General features: G+C 39.6%; 1 protein-coding gene across 2 annotated transcripts in view; it reads left to right on the top strand.

Annotated features, from left to right (window-relative positions):
• Nucleotides 1–21,116, top strand: part of LOC105011530 (serine/threonine-protein kinase STK11) — a 32,422-nt gene that overhangs the window by 3,627 nt on the left and 7,679 nt on the right. Inside the window, exons 5-11 of one of the 2 annotated variants that reach the window (XM_034293655.1) lie at nt 1,643–1,732; nt 1,823–1,955; nt 2,103–2,239; nt 2,394–2,521; nt 4,731–4,788; nt 12,920–13,122; nt 19,255–19,311. In XM_034293655.1, the coding sequence (XP_034149546.1) occupies nt 1,643–1,732; nt 1,823–1,955; nt 2,103–2,239; nt 2,394–2,521; nt 4,731–4,788; nt 12,920–13,122; nt 19,255–19,311 (806 nt within the window). The remainder of the gene's footprint in view (nt 1–1,642; nt 1,733–1,822; nt 1,956–2,102; nt 2,240–2,393; nt 2,522–4,730; nt 4,789–12,919; nt 13,123–19,254; nt 19,312–21,116) is intronic. The other variant, XM_034293656.1, reaches the window with a different exon arrangement.

The raw sequence follows: 21,116 nt of genomic DNA, 5'->3' as shown, positions 1-21,116 counted from the left end.
GGGTAAAGCTGAAGATCCTTCTAGAATGACCTTCTGACTCAAACTCTACACATTTTACTGTTCTTTAACTTAATAATTATATTATAAAAATGTTCTATACAAAATAAAACATCTGCAGTCTGGAGGTGTGGGGCTTGATGCTCCAGGACCTCAGTATTAGGTATACACACTACCTTCTGTTGTCTCCCCCAACTCACTCTTCACGGTAATTCTAATCATCTCTGCCGTGTCCTCAGATGTCTACCACTGTAGACAAATACAACTGTCATTACATTTAGTACAGTTAACACTTAAGACCAGGAATGATTTAGACACCTGTGAGGTCAAATAAATCCAGACATTTTAGGACATTGTTGAGGTGAGAATATCTTATAAGAAGTGGTGATGTGGTTGTAACTCCGTTGGTTGCAAAAATGCTTTGTTGCTGAGTCATTTCAAATTGATTTAATGTCTTGACTTTGACTTAAAATGCATGTCTTTATGAATGCTCTTTGTGTAAATGGGTGTTTAGGGGTTGTTGTTGTTTTATTCGCAGTATGATCCTCCCCCCAGTTGTGGCACAGAGGTCCGTTTTCAATGCGGCAGTAACAGCAATGATGATGATGATGATAAAACCTTGACTGAGTTGTTGGTGTGAAAGTAAGAGCTCTGTCTTTTGCTTCTAAACAACTGCGGGAATAGTTGAATTCTGAACCTAAGTTCCTTAAGGCAGCGTGGCACCATATTGTTTTGATACCAGTCTTTATACGTAGCGCCAGAAGTGGGAATGAATTCAAGCTTTTAAAAACAGCACTTCATGAGTAGCAACATCAGAGAGCAACAAAAACAAATACATTGAAAGGCAGTAATTTCTGTTTGCATCCACCTGCACAGCTGCTTACATCAGAGCGAACGTATTTCTTCATCTAACAACACAATGTACTCTTAATGTGTGTCACTGATTGAACTGACGATGAGAGCAGAAAAAGCGATGAGGTAGCCCCCCCCCCCCCCCCCTTCTCATTCCTGTGCTTTTCTCTCTGATCGTGTCAAGTCCCTTCAGTAGTTATAGCTAGTTAATGGGTGTTTTAATGTGGGTGTGCTGCCCATACTGTGGGCTGCCTGGACCTCCACTCCTGGAGAGAATGCCACTTATGCAGTCGTGACTAAAGGGCTGCCACTATGTCGTAGACTCCCCGGTTTACCCAACCAGCCCTCCCCAATCCAACAGAATGAAAATATCCTTACCTTTCACGCCTCTGCTCCCTGTTCTTGCTTCACTTTTGCTTCTGCTACATGATTGCCTTTAAGTGACCCTGAGAAGTGTGAATAGAGAATTTGGTTTATTTTTGACATTCAATTTCACAATCCATTTGAATGCATTTGTCTTTCATCTTTGTTCCATTCAGGAAGAAAAGTGTATTCTAAAGGGCAAATTGAATGTTCCCATACATGAATAAATTATATATTTTTAGTATCTGGCCAATTTCAGAGATCATTGACTAGACAGTAAACCCCATTGATCAGTCCTATAATAGACGATAAGGTTCATGCTAATTTATGTTGAATGAATACAGAAACTTAAGTGAAGGTATAGTGCTTAGCGAGTTTTACTTAGCATTATGAAATCATCGTCTCTCTTCCTTGACTTCTGAGTTCATACGTATATGGTGATGGAATACTGTGTATGTGGAATGCAGGAGATGTTAGACAGTGTTGATGAGAAAAGGTTTCCAGTTTTTCAAGCTCACAGGTATGTTGATCTCATATGTAGCCTAAATATATCTGACCAAACGCTAACAACAAATACCCAATTTGATACACATACATTGATTTTCCCCAGGTACTTTTGTCAGCTGCTAGATGGCTTGGAATATTTACACAGTCAGGGAATAGTTCATAAAGATATTAAACCCGGAAATCTCCTGCTGACAACTGATGGTGCATTAAAAATCTCTGACCTGGGTGTCGCAGAGGTAATTTTAGTTTCTAAGCATTTTTACGTATACCCTTTTTATAGTCTGTTTAAATTTGGGCATAATTTAAAATAAATTGGCTTAATTTTTAAAACAAGCAAAATCTCAGGCTTCACTGATGATGGCCCTTGTGTTTGACCGTACCAGGCACTGCACCCGTTTGCAGAGGACGACATGTGTTGTACAAGTCAGGGCTCTCCGGCTTTTCAGCCCCCAGAGATCGCCAACGGACTGGACACCTTCTCAGGGTTCAAAGTGGACATCTGGTCTGCTGGTGTCACACTGTGAGTGTCCTGATTGTTTAAACTGGCCTAAGTATTTCATGCCTCTTGGGTATGACGTTAATGTAAACACACAAATTACTATAAACCTTAGATTTTTCGTGTCATGAGAATATTCTATATTAAATTGTGTTATTTATTTATTTTTGTGTTTCAGATATAACATAACGACCAGCCTGTATCCTTTTGAAGGTGACAGCATCTATAAGCTGTTTGAGAACATTGGAAAAGGAGACTATAGCGTTCCTGAAGAGTGTGGCCCTCTACTGTCTGACTTGCTAAGAGGTACGTGACCATATTGTACATTTTATATTTCATGGTATTACACCTGATTAAAGATGAAAGATTTAGTTAACAGTATATCGAGTCACTCTTAAAATATTTTGGGTAGATTTTTAAGGTTAATTTTATTTGCCTTTATTCATGCAGATAAATCAACTGAGACCAAGGTTTCTTTTACAGCTGAGCCCTGTATTACAGTGAAAACACATCCAAAATGGAAATTAAACAATCACAACTGACAATTACAAACAAAAAAATCATAAAGACCCTAAAACATTTTACTTTAGATCACTCTGAATGGTGTTTCTTGAGTGTGGGGTAAAATGTTCAAAAGCCGCTTTAGCCATTTCTGAATAGGCCTGCAGTATTTCCTGCACTATCTAGTCTTGAGAGCATGTTTCGGTAACTGTTGTTTTTCCAACTAATTTTCTCTTCGGTAATTAGGAAGATTTTGCATTGATGCCTCATAAAAACATCACCCAATGTCCGGCCGATCTAGAACTCAGTGACTCTCAGCCAAATGAAGCATATAACAGAGTGCAAAAATGTGCACCTGTGATGAAATGCGAGGCCGAATGATGGACTCCATCCAGAGATTTGAGGCATGCCTGTATAGTATATCACCATAATCTAGTTGCGATATAAAAGTTGCTTGCATGTAACTTATTTTTATAAAATACATTTAAATTTTTAGCTTTATCACCAACTCACTAACAGTTGTTTAAAAGACAGATTTTAATCTAACCAAATCCCAAGGTATTTGTAAGAAAAAACACTTATAGTAATTTTAGGGTCATCAAAGCTAGGTTCCGTGACCTAGAAAAAAGCATGTACTTAGTTTTATTTGCATCTACTACTAACCTATGGTTTATTAGTGACTTTTGTAATTGTTGGAAATCAGACTGCAGGTTTGCAACAGCTTCATGAAGAGAGAGAGCCGTAGTGTATAGTACTGTGTCGTCAACATAAAAAGGAAATACCAAATTTCTTTACGAGTTACAGATTTCATGAATGATATACGACCCTGTGGAACTCCTTTGTGGACATGAAGAAATGTAGATTCAATTTCATCTGCTACAATAGACTGTTCTGTCACTAAGGTAATTTGGATACAAGTGGTTGTGTCCTTGGCCAGCCCCAATGAAGAAAGCTTTTTCAATAATGTGATCTGCAATATCGAAAGCCTCTGACAGGTCAACAAACTGATCAAACAGATTTAAAAAGTAGTCTGCTTTTCCTGTCTATTAAGTTTTACACATAGTTTCTCAATGTCTTAAACATCTGCTAGTCCAAGCTAGAAGTTATTTTTCTAGCATTTTCGCACACCATTTCTTCAGATATTTCAGAATTAAACCAGGGATTGGATCTGTTCTATACTCGTATCCTCATATAAGGGGCATGTTTATCTGCTCTAGAGGTAAATAACATGAGTTCGATGCTGTAGTGCACCCTGCCAGGTTTGGGGGTTCAAGCTAAGCACAATCTTGTATTGTGGCTGGCCTACCAGTGTGGCCATACCAGATAACATGGAGAGGATCAACGTCTGCCTTGCGTCCACTTCTGGTGTTCCCCAAGGCCAACATCCAGGCAATGACTCGTTCTTGCAAGTTCATCCTTTACAACATCCCCGCAGCATGAACTTGTGTAAACAGGAAATGGCCGAGGTACTTATCCACCAAACCCCTGCAACCTATCCAAAAGGCCACGGACCATCTGGTGTTCAACCTCCCAGAGTTCTCCCATGTCACCCCACTCCTCCGCACGCTCCATTGGCTTCCAGTTGAAGCTCCTCTACAAGGTCAGCGTGCTTTACTAAGGAGAACAAAGGGGAGCTTCCCCTGCCTACTTTCAGGCAATACTCAAACCCTCTATCACAGCCTTCTCAGGCTCTTCTTTCTGCCACTTCTGGGATATTTGACACCCTTCTTCCCAATTTAAACTATTCTCTGTCCTTGGAACCAAATGATGGAACCAGCTTCTCCTTTAGTCTAAGATAGACAAAACAAAACATGTTGCAATGGCTCAAATTGGACATCACATAATTGGGATGTCAGAAAAATAGGGTACATGGACTCCCTGTTTTCTAAGTTGGAACATTTAATTTCACACCATCTGGGTTCATTGATTTTTGAAGTAGTCCTGATTTAACATATTAAAAAAAGGAAATAATGACACAAATGGTTAAAAAACTATTATTTCATATTTCTTCCAGGAATGCTTGAGTATGATCCTGAGAAGAGGTTCTCTATACAACACATTAGGCAACATAAGTAAGTAATTATTTTATCTTTGTCTTAGAAGCAGCAATTGAACTTATCTCCATATGTGCTGTAAAGAGTGCTCTTATATGAAGTGCAAATTGAACAAGTGATGAATTTGGAAAAACAGCACTCTGATGAATGTTGTCCCCTCTTTCTTTTCAATGCTGATGAATGAAATATTGGGGGGGGGGGGAGCTATTCCTTTGTGATAGATTTGTTTTCATTTGCATCTGAGCTCCACTGAATGAAACATTTTGATAATGGTGGGGTAACATGGATGGGAGCAGGAAAACACACTGCCTCTCTCCTCTGTCATTGGGAGCTGTGATATGGGCCCATTGTGCTGGAACAGGCTTTTATGATCGTTCAGCTCATGCCTGTTTGTTTTTCTGTAGACGTTCAGCAGCCTACTGAGTTACGACATGTTGTGCTCACAGAATCATGTCAGCGTACTGTATATTCATCTCTTTTTCAGGATGTTAACCTTGCACATCTGTAGTCTGGCCCAGGCGAAGCACACTCTGTAGTCTGGAACACAAAGTAGTCTAGACACATTGGATTAGGCTGTGCTGTGACGTATGGCAAATAGAGGGAATGTTGCATTTACTCGACAAAAGGAAATATTCACATTTGCTACAGTCGGAAGCATGAATGCCTTTGTTACAACCCTTTATACTCTCTGCCTTTCTAATGATTCTACAAATTCATGTGACAATTTCTGTGATAAGATAACTTCCATTGCCTTATTTGGTTCGACTCAGGGCTTCTGATGAGCTTTTGTTAATCAATCAGACTGGCTGGGCTGGGGACCTATCACTTCTCCTAACTTTCCTGTCTTTTTTGCATCCCTTAAAGACTTTTGACTACATTTGAGCTGATGCTCTGGAGAATGCTGGTTGCAGTTACCATGGAAACAAATGACTGAAGTGTATCTGTGTGCTGGTGTGATGCGGGAGGGAGGGAGGGAGGGGAATATCGTGCTCCTCATCGGTTGGCAGTGGGTGCCTAGAAACTGCTTTAAAATCATACATTTCATTTTGGCTCACTGTATTGAATGCAAAATTGAATGAGACAAAAAATATGAAAACTGGCAGTTTCTTGTAGAGGGTAGGCATGCACAAATATACACACGCTCGTAATTAAGTGTGCTATTTTGTTATAGTTAAAAGCCACCTTTTGTTTTGACATGTCTAATTATATATGCTTTTCAAATATTAAGGGTGTATTAATATCAAATGGCCTTTTATTAGTCATATGCTTTGTAACAAAAAAAGTCTAGACCAACCTTGAAATGCTTACTTAAGGGTCATTTTCCTTAAGGGAGGGAATAAAACTGTAGACACATCTGTGTTATTCTGCATAAGAATTTCTATAGCGCTTCAGTTTACACAGACAAACAACCTTTGATGGGATTTTGCTCAGGAATCAAGGAATCTGTGTGCAGCAACTTTACTGGCCCCCAGCCCCCTTCTGCAATCCAGATGTCTATTTCATGGACCACACTAGTTAGCCTATATAAAACAGGTTTGGCTACTCAGGTGAATAATAACTTGAGATTAATTCCCATTTTTCAAGGCAAGGTAAAACATTGAAATATGCATTTTACAGTCTGATGTAATGTTATTCTGGGGCTTTACATTTGACCATTTAGCTTGTATGTCATGGTTCTTTGTCTTTAAGCAATTTTATATAAAATACCTCAGTTTTTAAATTTTCTTTTTGGTGAATTCAGCCACAAAAGATGGTTCACATAAATGTCAGACTTTATCCTTTGTTTTAACTCCCCCCATTTTGAATGTTGAGAATCTTTTTTTTTTAAAGCTGTCAGAAAAGCTGAATTTGTCATTCACTCATTAGCTAGATTGGGAATAGACATTACAATTGTAGACTGGGGGTGAACCATTACACTGGGCAATTCCGTATTTTTTGGCAGAAAACACAATTTCCACGTCCGTTTTTGGTTGAAATCTATCAGTGGATGTCAATCTGACATTTCTTCCAAAATACGAGGGTGTTGATTAGATCAATATTAATTCTGACATGGTGGTTATGGACTAGATTCAAATTACAGATTTGGTGTTTTGAAAAAAACGTTACACTCAACTACCCCAGTTAAATGAAGGCTGTGCGAATATAGGAGCCGGGATAGAATTTCCCATTAAATATTGTATATCCCGTTAATAAACTCACATAACTACTGTACAAACGTTATGGGTCACTTAGCAATGTCCTCGTTTTCCATGAAAACATACATGGAATTAGTTTGAATGGGAAATACAGCTTAATGAATTAGAATTAGCCAACACAATGTGCCACTGGAACACAGGACTGAGGGTTGGCCCGTGGGTCTTCTTTTAACTGTAGGACCGCACTACCTCGGAACGTATCGACCGAGACTAAGACAGTTTACGCAACTAAATAAGCTAGCCTCTTGAGTCCTCTGTGATACTTTGTGAGATCTCGTAGTGTGGAAAGGCTCAGTGGAAAGTGGTAGTAGCGTATAGGTTGTAGTATTATCATCAGCAGCCTATGTGTGTGAAAGTGTGCGTGTGTGGCTTCTTTTTGTATACGTGTGAACGTGTGTTAGAGTGTAGGTACTGTGCCTTTAGAATGTATTCAGACCCCTTGAACTTTTCCATAGTTTGTTTGCGGCACAGCCTGTATTTAAAACACATGGAGATTTTATTCCGTTGACCTACACAATATACCCCATGATGTCAATGTCAAGTTTGATTATATTTTGTATTGTCAATTCTTTTTCAACCCCTTTGCTATGTAATTCCAAATTGACCTCTTGAATTCAGTTTCCTTTGATCATCCTTGAGATCTCTAACTTCATTGGAGACCACTTGTAGCCAATTAAATAGTTTTGACATGTAGAAAGGGGCCTGCCTATATAAGGCCCACAGTTGATAGTGCAAGACAAAGCAGAAAGAAAATGGCTGCCGAATTGTGGAATAGAATTGTGATAAGGCATATATGGGGAAGGATGTGTAACTATGTCTACAGTGTTTTGAATTTCCTAAGAACACCGTGGGCTCCACCATTATGAAATGGAAAGAAATATGACAGCCTCCGTAACAAGACAAAAGGGCTTTGGTCCGGGATGTGACCACTTTGAAAGAACTACAGAGTTCCTTGACTGAGATGAGAACCAACCAAAAGGGCATCTCAGAAGCCCTTCAATAGTCTGAGTTTTTGGGAAAGTGGCCAGACTGAAGCCACGTCTGAGAAAAAAACCACAACCACTTGCTTGCAGTTAGCAAAACGGCATGTCAGAGACAGAGCGTAAGGCAAAATAGTCAGTTTGTTGAGACGAAAATGATCTTCAGCCTTAATAAGCTGTGTTGTAGATGACTTAGTACAGACCTTTCAGGGGTGGAGGACTTAAGTGACCATGTCATGTTTTTTTGTTGCCCACCCTCACCAACTCTTGGTCTCCGGTCAGGATGTCCAGGACCCAGTTGCAGAGTGAAGTGGGATAAAATAATTTATTCCTATATTTAATTGAAAACGGTACAAAGGCAACATAACTTCAAACTGAGAAATGTTATTGTTTTGGGAAAAATACACACCCATTTTGAATTTGATGCCAGCAACACGTTTCAAAAAAGTTAGGACAAGGGCATGTTAACCACTGTGTTGCATCACCTCTTCGTATAACAATACTCTGTGTTTGGAAACTGAGGAGACCAACTGATGTAGTTTTGAAAGTGAAATCTAGTCCCATTTTTGCTTAATGTAGGATTTCAGCTGCTCAACAGTTCGGGGTCTTCTGTGTCGTATTTTTCCATTTCATAATGTGCCAAATGTTTTCATTGGGTGTCAGGTCTGGGCTGCAGGCAGTCCAGTTTAGCACCTAGACTATTTTACTACAGAGCCATGCTGTTGAAAAGTGTTCCTGAGCCCATGCAGTGATTTTCACTACAGAATTGTCTGTTTTTAATGCAGTGACATCTGAGGGCCTCTGAAGATCACTGCCATCCAATATCTGTGTTCTTCAGATTCTCTGAATCTTTTAATGGTAGTATGTTCCCGAGATGAGAGCCCCAAAGTCTTTGCAATTTTATTTTGAGAATTTTATATTGAAACCTTTTCTAAGTTTTTACTTAAAATTTGGTAGTACTGTCTTTCACAGAGGGATGAACCCCTCTCCATCCTCACCTCTGTCAGACCCATCCTCTCTGGAATGTTCTTTTAATAACCAATCATGTTACTGACCTGTTGCCAATTGACCTAATTAGTTGTGTAGTCTTCCACCAGGTTTAGTTTTGTAGCATTACAGTTTTCCATTCTTTTGTTGCCTCTGTCACAACTTTTTCTGTTGCCGGCATCAAATTCAAACTGCGCATATATTTTTCAAGAAACATTAAAATGTCTCAGTTCCAACATTTGATATGTTGTCTTTGCCCTATTTTCAATTGAATATAAATTTCAATTATTTGCATATAATTGCATTCTGTTTTTATTTCCATTTTACATTTTGGAAACACTTGTAGTTAATTAACAGCATTCCCACATGGAATATTCCTCATGTGCAGATGGAAGAGAGCAGTGTGGAGTGCATTCAGGAATGAGTAATGTGTGGATCTGTTGGGTGGTATGCGTGTTGCAGTGGTTTCAGAGTGTCCCTAACCCCAGAGTGGGATCATAACGTTTATGTGAGACACTTTTGAAGTATTTCATGGCTACTAATGTGGGTGATACTGGGCAATAGTCATTTAGGCATGTTATCTTTGTTCTTGGTCACATGTGGTCTAATTGGTCTTACGAACTGGGTCAGGAAGAGGTTGAAGATGTTAACATGTCTTATTTGCAGTTTACTAACATAATGGCTAATAGTTGTTTAGCTTCAAGTTTCACTTTCAGGTATTGATTGCTTTTCCTGTGTCACTTAACCTTACCTACCTATGTTAATAAAGTGCCATCCGGCATTTAATCTGGAGAATAATCTCTCTTTTATATGTGGTTCTTTAACATGTGGCCATGCCAAAAGGATAAGAAGCAGTAAATGAGAACTGGGGAAAATCGACTATATAAATATTTAACCAGGCAAAAGGGCAGATGGGTCTTTAAAATTAATTACCCAGCTCTGTGCAAATATTAACATTAAGGGGATATACATTTTGTAGAGACCCCATGCTGGAGTCAATGCAACTTTAATGGCCCAGCTCCTCAGGTGCCTCCTTCACTGGGCTGTATTATGTAGGCTTGATCTCTTATCTCTGACCAACACACACATTTGTTTTTCTTCTTTTGTGGGGACCTAAAGACCCAGAAATCCATGTTCCCTAAACGCTCACTAACCTTTAATCTCTGTTATTTAACCCTATGCCTTAATTTAATGTAGCACAAACGCCTAACCCTAAACCTAACTTCTAGTGCTTTGACCCTGTTTTAACATTATGCCCAACAGTTTTTATTGATGTAATTTATTATTGCTAAAAAATATATATTTTTGCCATCAATCTATACACATTTGTATTTTCTATAATAACAAAGTGAAAAAAAATTGTTTTTGCCAATTCATGGAAATTGGGAAACTGAATTAAATTAAATATTTCATGCACCTAAATATTCAGACCTTTTCCCTTGACAGTTGAGCTCTGATGCATCGTGTCTTGATCATCCTTGATGTCTCTAGAACTTGATTAGTGTCCACCTGTGCCAGATTCTACTAATTAGACATGGTTTGAAAAGGCATTCAAATGTTTATAGTATGTCCTACACTTCAGAGGGCATGTGAGCAAAAAATTCCAAGAAACTCTCTGAAGACCTCGGACTGAGACTGCACCTTCACAGGTCTGTCATGGCATAGATCTGGGAAGGATATGAAAATAAATTGGGTTCTCGGTCAGGAAGGTGACCAAGAACACAATGAAGACTAACTGAACTTCAGAGTTTCTCTGCAGAAACTGGAGAACCTGCTAGACGTACGGCCATCTTTGCGGCACTCCCTTCAATCAGGCCTTTATGGTTGGGTGCCTAGATGGAAGCCACTCCTGAGTAAAATACATCCCACATGCTGCCTGAAGGTCACAAAGAATGTGGGGAAAAGACTGGTCAGGATTGAGGCAAGAAGGAACAAAGCAAAATACAGAAGGAAAAACCTCAATCCAGTGCGCATAGGATCTCAGACTTGTTTCCGGATCAGTCTGGAATGGCCTCGAGTGACCCAGCGAAAATCTGAACTTGAACTCCATTGAACATGTGTGGGGAGTCTTGAAGATCACAGTTCACCCATGCTCCCGCTAGAATCTGACAGCTTGAAAGGATTTACAAGGAATAACTGAGAGAAACTGCTCAAATCCAGTTGTTCAATGCTGGTAGGGACATACCCAAAGAGCCTCCTCAATCATTTTGGGAAGCTGTGACTTTGCAAATTACATTGTACTAATCTCACTTGCCTTGCATCAGTTAAGAACCTGACAAGTGCAGCCAACATATTATAAATGGTTTAAACCATGAAATAAAGCTGGGAATTTCTGCTATATTTGGAGCTTTTATTTTGATCTTCAGCACTGTCCAAAAGAGCACACTCATTGTCCTACTCTACAAAGGCATTTTACAGATTTCTTTCTGAACTTCATACCACAGTTAACATCCGTTTCTGTCCTCCATACCTCCATGGTATTATACCTCCATGGTAAGTATAAATAATATAACGTGCCAAGAAAAATAGCCCTTTTGTATTGTGACATACTGTACATGTACACAAAAAGGCAACAATACACAGAATGTCCTCTATGAATACATAATGCAGTACCCCACACTGATGTTGCGTAGACTCTCCATTGCCTTGTTCCCACTGAAAGAGTCTGGTCACCTTTACATGACTTGCAGTCTCTCCTGAGGCCCCTGACCTCTGAAAGTTATCGTTTTAAATGTCTTATTGTGCAACCATCTTGCTAATCAGTGTTATTTCATAAATGTTGCATCTCTAGGGTAAGATGCCGCTTTTACCTAAGTTCAATCCGAAACAGCGCATGAGTAGGAGTGCCATGTTAAATCAAGGCAATGTCTATAAAACGATAATGAACATAGGTCTGAATTTAACGTGAAGAGTTGTATTACTAATGAAGACTCACAACAGATATCACACACCTGCCCCCACTACTGCACAATGGCTTGGTTGTCGTCACAGACACTCCATGTGCTGTTATGAAACAAAAGGCTAAGTTCTCCACAACCCTTTCTCTCTACCATTAACTCTCGCTCCAAAAGCTCTGTGATGTAGTGGGTTGCTCAACTTGATTCACTGTTTCTGGCTGCGTGTTTGTGATCCAGGTCTGTGAGTGAATGTGGGGACCAGATGTCCCCGCAAACATGGTAAAATCATACAAATCAGTCCCTGATGGGAACATTTTTATTTCCGGTTTAGGTATGACGTTTGGGTAGAACGGGTTAGACGTTAGTGCTAGGTTAGGTTGAGGCAAGGATATTAGGTTATTTAGGTCATGGTTAGGAGATAGAAGTATGGAAAAGCACATTGTGTGTGTGTGTGTGTGTGTGTGTGTGTGTGTGTGTGTGTGAATATCTTACATGCCAATGCAGTAGGTTTTCCAAATACATTGCAATATGTTGCTATTTTTTATCTTCAAATAATATTTAAATAATTTGAAATGTGACTCAAACATGTTCCCATGTTTCTTTACATGTCAGCGACTGAGCCTGGAAACATCTTTTATTCATGTGATGTGTTGGTTGGACAATATCATCTGCAATGGGTTTTTTTTTCTCCAGAAGTTATTCGCCATCTTTTTAATTTGAAAACCAAAGTTTTCTGCAGCAGCAGATTTGAGGCACAGTGTTTGGACCATGACATTGTAATCAAATCATAATAATGAGTTGTAATATTTTTTAAATCGTTAAAATCACGATACAAATCATATCAGCGCCTACAATAAATGTTGTAATATCAGGTTCATGGTCATTTGTAGCCCTTCCCCCTTGTTTTTCTGTTCACATAATTAACAACGTTGCTCGGCTCTATTCACCATTTCTGGCAATAGAAGGGCTAGCTTTACATGACCTCTGGTTAAAAGAGGAGATAATACTTTGTCATTTTAATAAAGACTGCAACACTATTATATTTTTGTAAAGAAGAGTTTCAATTTGTAATGAATCTGCTTTTTTCCAGTTGGGTGAGGAAGAAACATCCTGCCACAGAGCCTCCGGTGGCCATGCCGCCAAGTGCCGACCGGCGGGACGCGTGGCGCAGCATGACCGTGCTACCTTATCTGGAGAACCTGCATGGCTACACCGACCAGGACGATGAGGATGACGACAAGCTATTCTACGGAGATGAAGATGTCATCTACTCTCAGGGTTATACTGTGCCAGGTGAGACCGAGAAATGTAGGGATGGACTGAGAGACACATTTAGTGGTAGTCTGGTATTGTATGGGGACTTCATCTACGGTAATATTAGGGTTTTGTTATAACAGTTGAGAGACAGAAATGTTGGGCAGATGAAGGTTGGAGCTATGACATTAGAGCCGTATTTAGAAAGATGAGGTTGATTATGAGCTCTACTGGGAAAAATCAGGGACAGAGTGAAGAATATTTATTTTGACACTAATATTAACACTAATATTTATTTTGGACAATTTGCCATACAGCTTGTACTAATTTAAATGAGCATAAAGATGTAAATAAAACAGAAAAATATTCTCCCTCATAAAAAGCAACTGTCACTTGACTATAAACATCATTATTCAAGAGGCTACATTATACAGTGTTGAGCGAACAGTTGTTGAAACCTCAAGCATTTTTTATGTTTCTGTATACTTTTGAGTAAAAATTTATTCTTAAAAAGCATTAAACACTGAACACAAAGACCGCATGAACCAGAGTAGCTCACTTGGTAAAAGCATGGTAGTGGTAATGGGTTAAATTCCCACGGTCTTCCGGTATAAAAATGTAGGCACTGTAGGAATGGGAAATCTCTGGATTGACAGATCATCCCATGGGCTTGTGTGAACAGAGGGGTGTATTACCAGGAATTGTAGGGTCTAGTAACATGAACAGTAAATACATTCTTCTTAAACTAAATGACCTAATCATGGTAACATTTAATTTGCTGTCACTGTAACCTGTAACATGCTTTTTGGTTAGCAAGGAGTGATTTTCAACAGCATAATATATTTTGCCTGTAACTTTCTGAAACATATCAAGCTTGTTTAAACCTCATTAGTCGATCTTGCTTTTTTGTCTTTTTAAAAAAAAAATTTACTGCATTCTTCTGGTGTACATTATATTTTACACATTTGGATTTCACAATCATTCATAATGCATATATCTCAGTGATTCATCGGTACGGTTTCATTTAGATGGCTATAAGTGGCAAGGTGTCATCATTTCAATACTTATTTGTAATACCATTTTCGTTGTTAGTCTTGTTTGGACCCGGTCTTTTGAATAACGCACAGGCTACAGCTTTGGGGGAACAGGGTTATTAGGCTAACTTGTTAGCTTTGGGAAACCGGGTTAGTAGCCTAGCTTGTTTGTTTGTACCAATTTTTTTATGGTGATCTTTTTATACTATGCTGCTAAACTATTACATTTGGTTCTGCATTATCAAGGTGTTGTAGGATGAAGTGCATGCCCATGTTGACTGCATTGTCCATGTTGTCCCCCCCTAACAAAAGCTACCTAACAGGCCTTTTCATTTTTCTCTTATGTTCCCCACTTGGCGAGTGGGGTTTACAGGCACTGCTGATGTCTCTGCCTAGGTAGAATTCTGCTCACCTCCAATCCATAGAAACCGCTTGCTATCTGAAACCACATATACATAATTTCTCAAATGATATACCTAACATGGCTACATCACTTATCTAATCTTCCACTCATTCTATCTAATATCTTGTTGTATTTATCTCCCATTCAAACTAGCTATGAAACAGATTTACGTTCCTGTCTGCCCAGACTAACTGCAGAATCTACGGAAAGGCATGACTTAAAAGTTCCACACAGACAATGCTTGATCTGCAGGTTAGCTAGTTGAATTAAATCAAATACTGATATGAGGTGTGTTTAGAGTAGCGGATGTAGCCCTTAACTCTAGCGCATGTGTGTTTTACAACCCCATTGGTTTAATGCCAAAAAAACTAAACCTGGTTGAATATCACAACTAATTAGGTAAATTGGCAATAGTTCAGTAACATGATATAAGAATTATGTTTCTCAATATAAAATTTCAAAGAGTTTGGTGTTATCATTTATGGTACATAATATCATTAAAAGATTCAGAGAATCTGGAGAAATCTCTGAAAGTGAGGGACAAGGCTGACATTTTTTTTGGACAGCCATGATCTTGCACTGAATTAAAACCAGACACAATTCTCTAGTGGAAATCACTGCGTGGGCTCAGGAACACTACAAAAACCATTGTCTGTGAACACAGTACGTCGCTGCATCCACAAATGAAAGTTAAAACTCTACAATACAAGATACAGAACCGCCACTGCCTTCTCTGGGCCCAAGCTCATTTAAGATGGACTGAGGCAAAGTGGAAAACTGTCCTGTGGTCTGACGAATCAAAGTGTGAAAATACAAATCATAGATGCTCTGTTCAAAAGGAAAGGGACCATCCAGCTTGTTATCAGCGCGCACAGTTAAAAAGCCAGCAACCGGGATGGTATGGGGGTGCATTGGTGCACTTGGCATGGGTGACTTGCACATCTGTGCAGGTATCATTAATGCTGAACAATATATACAGGTTTCGGAGCAACATATGCTGCTATTGTTCTGTTTCTTTCAAGGAAGGCCTTACTTATTTCAGCAAGACAATGCCAAACCATGTTCTGCACATATTACAACAGCATGGCTCCTTAGTAAGGCTAAAACTGGCCTGCCTGCAGTCCAGACCTGTGGCCTGTTGAAAACATTTGGCACATTATGAAACTCAAAATATGACAAAGGTGGCCTGAACAGCTGCAATCCTATATCAAGCAAGAATGGGAATGCATTTCACTTTCAAAACTACAGAATTTGGTCTCCTCAGTTCCCAAACGCTTAAAGAGTATTGTTAAAAGAGGTGATGCAACACCATGGTAAACATGCCCCTGTCACAACTTTTTTTTATGTGTGGCTGACATCAAATTCAATGTATTTTTCCAAAAACAATAACATTTCTCTGTTTCAACATTTGATATGTTGTCTATGTACTATTTTCAATTAAATGTAGGGATAAATGATTTGCACATCATTGCATTCTGTTTTAATTTGCATTTTATGCAGCATCCCAACTTTTGCAAATAGGGTTGTAACAATGAAGACGTAAACAAGCACCACATCTTCACATATGCTGATATCACGTGCAACGTCACCCACGGGAACCAAGTCTTGACCCATTCTCACTACGAAGATGGCCTCTTCCAGCGTCTACTTGGCTCACCTTTGGTCATATCTGCCCACGGGCTCTCTGAACTAGGCTTGCCTATTTTTTTTTCTGGTTCATTTCAAGGGTGGAATACAGTTAATGAAGTCCCTCCACCTCCCTGTTTCCTCCCACTTACACAACCACACACACACGATCCATCAACTTCTCTTGTTATCACAAACACAGAAACACACCTGCAAGAGAGAGAGACACAGAGATTGTCTTCTCTTGTACCTTATTAGTAATTTGGTTATCTCTGTTTTTGCTAGACAGTAATGGGAAGTAGTTTGCCTAGATTGAGGCTCCCTGCATATACAAATCCTGCCAAATATATAGACACTTATATAGACTTCTTAAATAATTTCTTACGAAATTTTAACATTTATGAAATAGTTGCTCACCAAACTTTTTTATAAAAGTATGGTTACTGTTCAGAGTCGGCAACTTTCTCTTGCGCAAAACTGTTGAGCACTAGACAACCAGAATAATTAGTTTTTTTCTTCATCTACCAGGTAATTTGTCATTGCTAAGGTCAACAGTGCTTGCTTTTTACCTTTTAAATGTACCAAACAGTAGCCTTTGGCACACCTGATATTGTGGCTATGTCGCTAATCAATTTATTCTGATTGATCTGCCTCATGATGGCCAACTCATTTGGATTGGCATTTTGGTCCTCATGTTGTCAGACACTGACAACAGACCTCCAAATGCAATGCCTAGAATAAAGACTTCGACGTCTCTCTTATGCATGCACTAACAATGCCAACAAACACTGCTGCCTGGTTAGAAACAGCCATGAACGTATTGTCAAACTCTTTTTGTAATCTATAATAGCAGGAATATGCACAAAATGTGCTGTAATTTCTAAATGGTCAATCCAATATGAATGAAAATACCCTGGAATTAAGCTGACAGTCTGCACTTTTCCACAATATGCATTGTATTGTTTTAAATCGATAGTGCTAGAATACAGAGCCAACAGACAATAAAACAAAACAGTTTATCTCGTTCCAAATTCTTTTTGAGTTTGCTGTGTGTACTGGCCCCAGAATGGTCTGCTTGGGTGGGTTTGTGTGTTTGTATCCATCTCCTTAAAGGATCTGATCAGTCGTTCCGTCTTTCCGTGATTGCATCAGCCCAGTGAGGTTGTATGCCGGCTAGCACTATGAACCAGTGAATCTCTGCCCACACTGAGACCGATGATTGGACAAGGTCAGGCAGATTGTAGAGGAGTCAGGAGGAGGGAGCAGGTGAAGTTGAGTACCTCAGGCTCGATGAGTGTTCATGAACTTGGTCATCTCTACTTTCCTTGCTATAGCTTGTTTCTTTTTTGTTCATGAACTGTAACCCAGTAAGTTTATATTCACTGTTGTCTTTGGTGTTAGGTGAAATTGGTTGGATCAGTATAATTTTGACTGTCTTCATGTTAATATAGTGTAGAAACGGCAGGAAGATAGACTTATGTAACAAGCTTCTACATGTTATATAAAGTGCTAGAGTATGTACTCGCCTGGCTACTTAATTCATGCAGTTGGTGTCGTGGCTCTGGTTAGAGAGACAATAATTATTGTCTCTATGCTAAAGCCCTGGGCGCCAGCCCTTCACATGCTGTGCATGAGTGCTTATATAACCAGTTTAAACTCAGAAGAGCAAGCAATGAAGATGTTGAGTGGAACAGATAAAAATCCATGAAGAAACCTTGAGAGGAACCAGGCTAATAAGTTGCCTGCCTTGCCTGGTGAAGATTATTAGAGTACCTGGCCATAACCAAGGCTTGATAATTCATCAAGATCTTTAAACGCAAAACCGGATGGAAAGATCACTTTAGTGATTCAACCCACTCGCTTCAAGTAGAGTGAAAAAAATCCTGGCATGTTATGATGCGCCCCCTCAGGAGATGGGAAGGGAGAGCGTGGGTAATGCTTTGTAGGTTAACAGCAAAACATTAAAGTAATCTCTTGCCCAAATAGGAAGTTATTAGCACTAAAGTTAAATGCTGGTTTTGGCATGTTCTACTCAAGATTCTAGCAGCTGTGTTTAGCATTAGTGTGTGAACCTCAGTGACAAGGAACCAGTATTAAATGAATACAAAAAGCCCATAAAATATAATATATGGGCTATATATATTATAGTGACCCTCTTGGTTGATCCTAAACGTCTGGTACATAGACTGTTGCGGTGTAGCTGGGAACTGAGTAGCTGGACAGGGCTAACCAGGTACATACTCCACCCACTTTGACAAGCACAGCCCCAAAACAACAGAGATACAAACAGACCACCAACCAGTCTGAGACGGTTGAGTATAACTATCAACATGATGATGATGATGATGGCAATGTAATTAGAGCCCTCAGTAATTATTAGGACAGTGACACTTTATTTTTCTTCTTTTGGCTATATACTCCAAAGGTAGATATTTACAGTTGAACCGTTACTGCTGACATCGATTGCCAGCTTTAATTTAAGGGTATTTATGTACATATTAGTTTCACATTTGATATATACACTCACCTAAAGGATTATTAGGAACACCATACTAATACTGTGTTTGACCCCCTTTCGCCTTCAGAACTGACTTAATTCTACATGGCATTGATTCAACAAGGTGCTGAAAGCATTCTTTAGAAATGTTGGCCCATATTGATAGGATAGCATCATGCAGTTGAAGGAGATTTGTGGGATGCACATCCAGGGCACGAAGCTCCCGTTCCACCACATCCCAAAGATGGGTTGAGGTCTGGTGACTGTGGGGGCCATTTCAGTACAGAGAACTCATTGTCATGTTCAAGAAACCAATTTGAAATGATTCGAGCTTTGTGACATGGTGCATTATCCTGCTGGAAGTAGCCATCAGAGGATGGGTACATGGTGGTCATAAAGGGATGGACATGGTCAGAAACAATGATCAGGTAGGCTGTGGCATTTAAACAATGCCCAATTGGCACTAAGGGGCCTAAAGTGTGCCAAGAAAACATCCCCCACACCATTACACCACCACCACCAGCCTGCACAGTGGTAACAAGGCATGATGGATCCATGTTATCATTCTGTTTACGCCAAATTTTGACTCTACCATCTGAATGTCTCAACAGAAATCGAGACTCATCAGACCAGGCAACATTCTTCCAGTCTTCAACTGTCCAATTTTGGTGAGCTTGTGCAAATTGTAGCCTCTTTTTTTCCTATTTGTAGTGGAGATGAGTGGTACCCGGTGGGGTCTTCTGCTGTTGTAGCCCATCCGCCTCAAGGTTGTGCGTGTTGTGGCTTCACAAATGCTTTGCTGCATACCTCGGTTGTGATGAGTGGTTATTTCAGTCAAAGTTGCTCTTCTATCAGCTTGAATCAGTCGGCCCATTCTCCTCTGACCTCTAGCATCAACAAGGCATTGTCGCCCACAGGACTGCCGCATACTGGATGTTTTTCCCTTTTCAGACCATTCTTTGTAAACCCTAGAAATGGTTGTGTGTGAAAATCCCAGTAACTGAGCAGATGGTGAAATACTCAGACCGGCCCGTCTGGCACCAACAACCATGCCACGCTCAAAATTGCTTAAATCACCTTTCTCATTCTGACATTTAGTTTGGAGTTCAGGAGATTGTCTTGACCAGGAACACACCCCTAAATGCATTGAAGCAACTGCCATGTGATTGGTTGATTAGATAATTGCATTAATGAGAAATTGAACAGGTGTTTCTAATAATCCTTTAGGTGAGTGTAGATAGATATAGATATATATAGAGAGAGAGATATAAGTGGCTTTCGATAGTGTTCACCCCCTTGGACCTTTCATCATTTTTTGATGTTACACAATGAAATCATACAAGCTATCTTCGCAAGATTTCCAGGCCCATAGGATGCTGCCACCGCCTTGGGCCATGGGAAGCTGGACTCGAAATGAAGTATGATGTTAGGCTTGCGCCAAACATAGCACATATCATGGATGCCAAAAAGCTCTGTTTTGGCCTCATGAGACAAAGTTTTCTTCCACTTGGTCTTAGTCTCCCACAAAGTCTAACCAAGATTTTATGTGAGTTTTGATTACTCTTTTTTTGCCACTCTCCCAATAAGGCCACTTTTCTGAAGTGCGCGGACTGTTGGTGCAGTATGAGTGTCTTCCAACTCAGCCGTGGAAGTCTGTAATTTTTATCGAGTTGCCATAGGCTGCTTTGTGGCCTCCCTAACAAGGTCCCTCCTCACCCAGATACAGAAATATTTTAAGGACGCTTTGTTCTGGACAGATTCCTATTTCTGCCACACTCCATATTTAAAAAAAACCCTGACATAACTGTGCCATGGGAGATACTCAATGCCTTCAGAATGTCACCTGAAATAATTTGAAACACCTTAATTGCAAACAGGTGACTTAAGGCAACTGGTTGCACCACAGTTCTTTCAGGTGTGTTAAAGGGGGTGAGTACTTATGCAATCAGTTATTCAATTTTTTACATTTGTAATTTGTCATTTATAACAATTTTACTTTTCACCTTGACATTATGCACTTTTTTGTGTTAATCAGTGGCCAAAACCCCTGATTAAAACCATTTTGTTTTCATGTTATACTGTAACACTTAAATGTGGTCCAAGGCGGTGAAGACTTCTGAGAGCCACTGAATAGGTCACCGAGACTGATCAATCTCGTTAGCCAGGTATCATTACATCATTTTCAAAAGCATAAGTCTAATTTTCAGAGTAAGGTCAAGCTGATAAACATTATTGACCTTATCTCACAGCCTTTATTTCTCATCTTTGTCAAGAAGCCAATACTTTTTAGTTTCTGTGCTTGAAAAATTACAGTTCAGCTATCTGTCAAGGAAGGGCAGGTTTTTATTTGATTCAACATAAGATTCAATAGAACAGGCCATTACTGATCCACTTGCATGTTTTGCTAAGATCACTGTCTTATGCTTATTTTTACTACAATGTGTCTAGCTTAATGGCGTGTTGTTGTAACTGG

This window comes from Esox lucius, chromosome 8 (assembly GCF_011004845.1).
Source record: "Esox lucius isolate fEsoLuc1 chromosome 8, fEsoLuc1.pri, whole genome shotgun sequence".
Lineage (NCBI taxonomy): Eukaryota > Metazoa > Chordata > Actinopteri > Esociformes > Esocidae > Esox > Esox lucius.
Note: the sequence above shows the minus strand (reverse complement) of the source record. Positions and strands in the feature narration are given on the sequence as shown.